Source organism: Dreissena polymorpha, chromosome 6 (assembly GCF_020536995.1).
Source record: "Dreissena polymorpha isolate Duluth1 chromosome 6, UMN_Dpol_1.0, whole genome shotgun sequence".
NCBI classification, from domain to species: domain Eukaryota; kingdom Metazoa; phylum Mollusca; class Bivalvia; order Myida; family Dreissenidae; genus Dreissena; species Dreissena polymorpha.
In genome coordinates, this window is record NC_068360.1 from 74,423,248 (window position 1) to 74,428,051 (window position 4,804).

The 4,804-nt window shown below is 33.1% G+C and overlaps 1 protein-coding gene across 1 annotated transcript in view; it reads left to right on the forward strand.

The window, feature by feature from the left end:
* LOC127835812 (fucolectin-5-like) overlaps positions 1 to 414 on the forward strand; it is a 4,164-nt gene extending 3,750 nt beyond the window's left edge. The window contains exon 3 of the mRNA XM_052362246.1: positions 88 to 414. Within this exon, the coding sequence (XP_052218206.1) occupies positions 88 to 287 (200 nt within the window). The 3' untranslated portion in view covers positions 288 to 414. The remainder of the gene's footprint in view (positions 1 to 87) is intronic.
* Positions 415 to 4,804: the final 4,390 nt, after the last annotated feature.

Sequence of the window (4,804 nt, forward strand, 5' to 3'; positions counted from 1 at the left end):
AAAATATATTGAGTTTTTTTACGGGTTCTCAGTTAAGATCGGAATACGTTTGAGTAGGGTTGTTCACGAATAACATACTGTTTACAGGCGGGCGCTTGGATGGGATAGTTTACGAGGTTGGGATTGCAACAGGCTCCTGGGAAGAATGTGGACGATTCCTCGGTCCAGGTGATGGTGTTGTCAATATTACAACAACCTGCGACCGCACCATGCACGGGCGCTATGTGAGAATACGCAAGATCAAGCAAGATTATTTAAGCCTGTGTGAAGTGTATGTATACAGTTAAATATTGTTTCAGACAACAATCATACAGACACTATGAATGTGTACACATAGTGCTAATGAAACAGTGTATGTAAACAGTTAAATATTGTTTCAGACAACAATCATTCAGACGGTACACATAGTGCTAATAAAACAGAAATATTCATGCGTAATGCATTTAAATAAAAACACATTTGTTCAGTTAAGTTTAATCAGTTGTGGTGAATACTTGGCTGCTAGAGACTTTTATCTTTTTTTCTGTTTTAGTAAAATGTCATATATGTTAAAAGCAGAGTCTTCCTTAACTCGCTTGAATTCATCTGTTATTTTCCCAGTTGTTGAATTGAACAAATATATACAGAGACTGTACATCCGGGAAAACATACCATCAAAACAAATCTGTGTGTATTATTATGATATATTGGCGTAAAGTCTTGAGGGAAAAGAAAATGATTATTCATATATTTTGCGTGAGGATCCTATTTAAAATTGAAAAAGAAACCGTTGATTATAATTTACTACATTATGTTATTAATATGCAAATCTTGAGGGTATGTTATAATGTATAATATGCCGGCACAAAAATTAAGAAGAAGTGCTGTATTAGAAGATAATTGAATTATTATTGATTTTCTTATTAAAACCGTTCTGAAATACTAATTTTACATGAAAATTACACTAATTTAAAAACATCTTGTGCTATCAATATTAAACTGTTATAGACTGGTTTGGATTTGAAGCTGGTTGTGTGAACCATGCAAAATATAAATCTTACACACTGCATTTTTTTTTACTGTTTTACTACCGATGTTATTTGTATGTGTTTCTCTGGATAAAAAACAAGTTGTGTTCTTGCTGTTGGTTGAATTCTTTGTCTAGATACATAGAACCTTATAAAAAGCGTTGTATGTAATGTCCGACATGATTCAAATGACGCGCCTTCGTAACCGTCTTGTTTCGGGAAATTTCATCAAATGAAGCGTTTGTTTAAGGTGAGGACCATATTCGTCGTACTGTGCGTATGTTTCTTAACGACGCAATTCTCGTTCAACTAAAAGGCTTGTGTAATTCACGAGTTCTGGCCAACATCATTGTTTAGTAGTATAATAAACGTTTTCAATCTATATTAAAGCAGTGTTCTTTTCTAGCTGTAATAACTGTCGATTTTGTTCTGAAATAAATGTGAACTATAATCGTCTGTTTTATCGATGACGTATCAACTATTAAATTTATTATTTATATAAAACAAAATATTAAAAAAGCAACAACTGTGATATGCATTATTATAAAAGTACAATCGAAACATGACAAAGAGCGAAACCACGAATTGAAAACAAAATTAGACTAACAGATCAATATTCACAGAAATATTTATCGAGTTGAGAATATGAATTCTAAATGTTATTATGTATGTGTTTGTTTAAAAAAAAAGAGAAATACTAAGGATAAGCAAGAGTTTTTTAATATTCAGTACAAGTGCATGACCAACGGGTCTTGATTGTATGCAAATCGTGTAAGTATGTCAACTGTGACTCTTTCAATTGAACTTTCAGTAAACTTATAAATACGAACATTAAACTGTATTTTAAAAGTCGTCCTCTTCTTAAAAAAGGACGCGTACATGGGTAAACTAACGACGGACAACACAAATAAACATATATCGTAGCCGCTTTAGATGCTAGTTGTACAGAAACGACAAAGTGACTGGTAAAGACGATGGTTGCTCTGATGATTAAAGAATACCTATGCCAGAAACAGCCAAGCGTTACCAACATACTGCAATATCATGCGGTCAATCATTTCAATTATTTCAAAAAGGACATTCCTTCTTGTACAAATCTCACCTAAACGACGCATATTCCCTCAAACAAATATAGATCCTCACAAAACAATCACATTTATGTCCGTATAAGTCCAGCTACAGTCATTAAACTATCCACACATACTTAAACATGAAATGCAGTTCGTTCGGAAAACCCTGCCTCGTTAGATGCCGGTCATTCAAGATACGCGATAATGTGTTGAAAGTGTTTGACAAACAAAGATAACATTAACATATGTGAATATCTCGAATGTATGACTTTACATGTTTGGATATGATTAAATGTGTTTCGTGTTGTTCGTCAAATACTCGCTACCAGCCGATTTTCCAGACAATATTTTATCGACCGTGTTATCACTTTCCATTTCTGGAAACGTATCGTATCAAGCATACAATCATTATTTGAACCAAACTGCTTTGAGCAATGTAAGATATCACTACTTAAAGACAAAAATATTGATACAATCTTCCATGAGACGTCATTTTTTTAATAGTGTTTTCTGAACTGTTTAATTCTACTATGGTTAAGGTTTTTAATTAAATTAAATATTTGAATTCCTGTGAAATGTTACAGTTACGTTCACGACTACCGCGCGAGTGACACTTATTGAACCTACTGAGCGCATTTCGTTAGTACGTTCGCGATCAAATCACTCCGCGTCCTGTGACTGTGTTCTAGCAGGCAAAACGGTTTTGTTACACGTAACGTCCTTTGAAAACAAAGGATGCACAACTTACCGCAAAATCGACTTTATTAAACCCGCTAATTACAGCCTTCTTGATATATCAAAGGTATTCGTGTTGATAAATCTGTTCGTGCATGACATTTTGCTATATGTCCCCAAACGATAAATTTCCCGTTTTCGTCACACCAATTGAAATTTATTTTCGACGTTATATTACTTCGTGAATAAATTATGTATTACCGATGTGCTTTGTTGTGAAATAAACGTATAAAGATCGATATTGTGAAATCTACCGTTGAGAATCCGTTCGTTTGTGGCTTTACTCTATTTACATATTTATTTGGATCGTCTCGTAAGATTGGCACATCTGTAATATAATCACATTCATCGAGCGATGGCATCTTATTATCTTGACTAATATAATAACATGGTGTTTCCACTATTGTTAAAATCGCAACATTTCCGGACCATGCGAATGTTGAGATCAATAAATGACATGACATGACATGACACACATATGCAAGCCATTACTGGTTTTAAACATTATTGACTTTCAAGACATCACGATAGGTCCTATATACTGATTGTTCCGATTTTGTAAAGGCCTCATCGCGGTATCGTTTTAAATGAATTTGATATGTTTTCTTGAACTTCTACAAGGAAGTCTTAACAAATGATTATATATAAAAGTTAGATTAAATTAAAGGTAAGGAGCATATCGAAGACATTTCACCCAAATGTATCAATGTATAAACAAGTTTAAATATTCCAACTGTTCACACATACGTTTAACTAGTAATACTTATATTATAGATTTAATCGTTCAAAAGCATTAATGCGAATAATATTTATGTTTCACGATTTCAGTGGTATTCGGAATGAAATCTATGTTAATTAAAAGTGCGCAACTCTATGAATATTTCTATGAAATTTTAAATTACAGATCATATTCAATGGCGCTTATTAATACAGCGGTACCTCATGTTAATGTCAGTTTACTTTTGCCTTTATTCGATGCAGTATGTTTATTTTTTTCCTGTTGCTTCAAAGATCAAATGTTTCTCATACAATAATACAACTGCACATTTGAAAAATAATATCAACAGCCACAAAAAGTTTAGTGAAATGATATTTGTTGTACTTAAGCGTATTGACACACAATATCGGACATAATTAAAGGTTAATATTGCAGCCACATATAAATTTTCCTATTATTTGAATTACTTGAATAAGGGCTTTAAAACATTCTAATTTCAAACAAAAACATTGTCTCACACACGGTACATAATCTCACCGACAGTATACCTTTATGGTTAGGTGACAATAAAAAGTCAATTTAAGCAATTAATACTAATGCTACTAATGTTACTTCTGCAACACATACCTGATTAATTGTGCCTGGTGAAATTCATGTTAAAAGTTGCGTGCAAAACATCTATGTAATGACTTGACGTATTTAATTTAAATTTCACTCATGGGAACAGCATGATATATTTCTGACCAATACAGGAATCATAAAACTCCAGAAAGAGTATCAGGCACATACCATTCAGTACGATACAATCACCACAATAAAGACAAAAGTACAGTTTTTAATTGTTTATTCATTTTAAAATAACATGTTACATTGTTATACCTTAAGATGGCACTTTGTTGTACAAAATTTCGTTTTGCCATGGTATCCTTTAGTGCTTTTAATGTAAGTGTCCACGCTTGTCCTAATATTTTGTCAACAAGTTAGTTTGAATCATTAGACGTGTATAAATTGTAAAATCTCTGCAAGAACATCATCCTCACGCAGACACCCATTATCACTACCCAGATTATGCCAGTGACGATCTTGATTATAATCATGGGCCCATCAGTGTTATGTTTATGATTGTTGTGATGGACAGTGTCACAAGCATTTTATGGTAATCAGTCCCAAAAAGAGCATTGCCATCATCATCCGTGTCAATAGTAATTTTGTAATGGTCATAGTAATCACAAGCAAGGGTCATTAGCATCAGTTTCACAACGAGTTTGGTCATG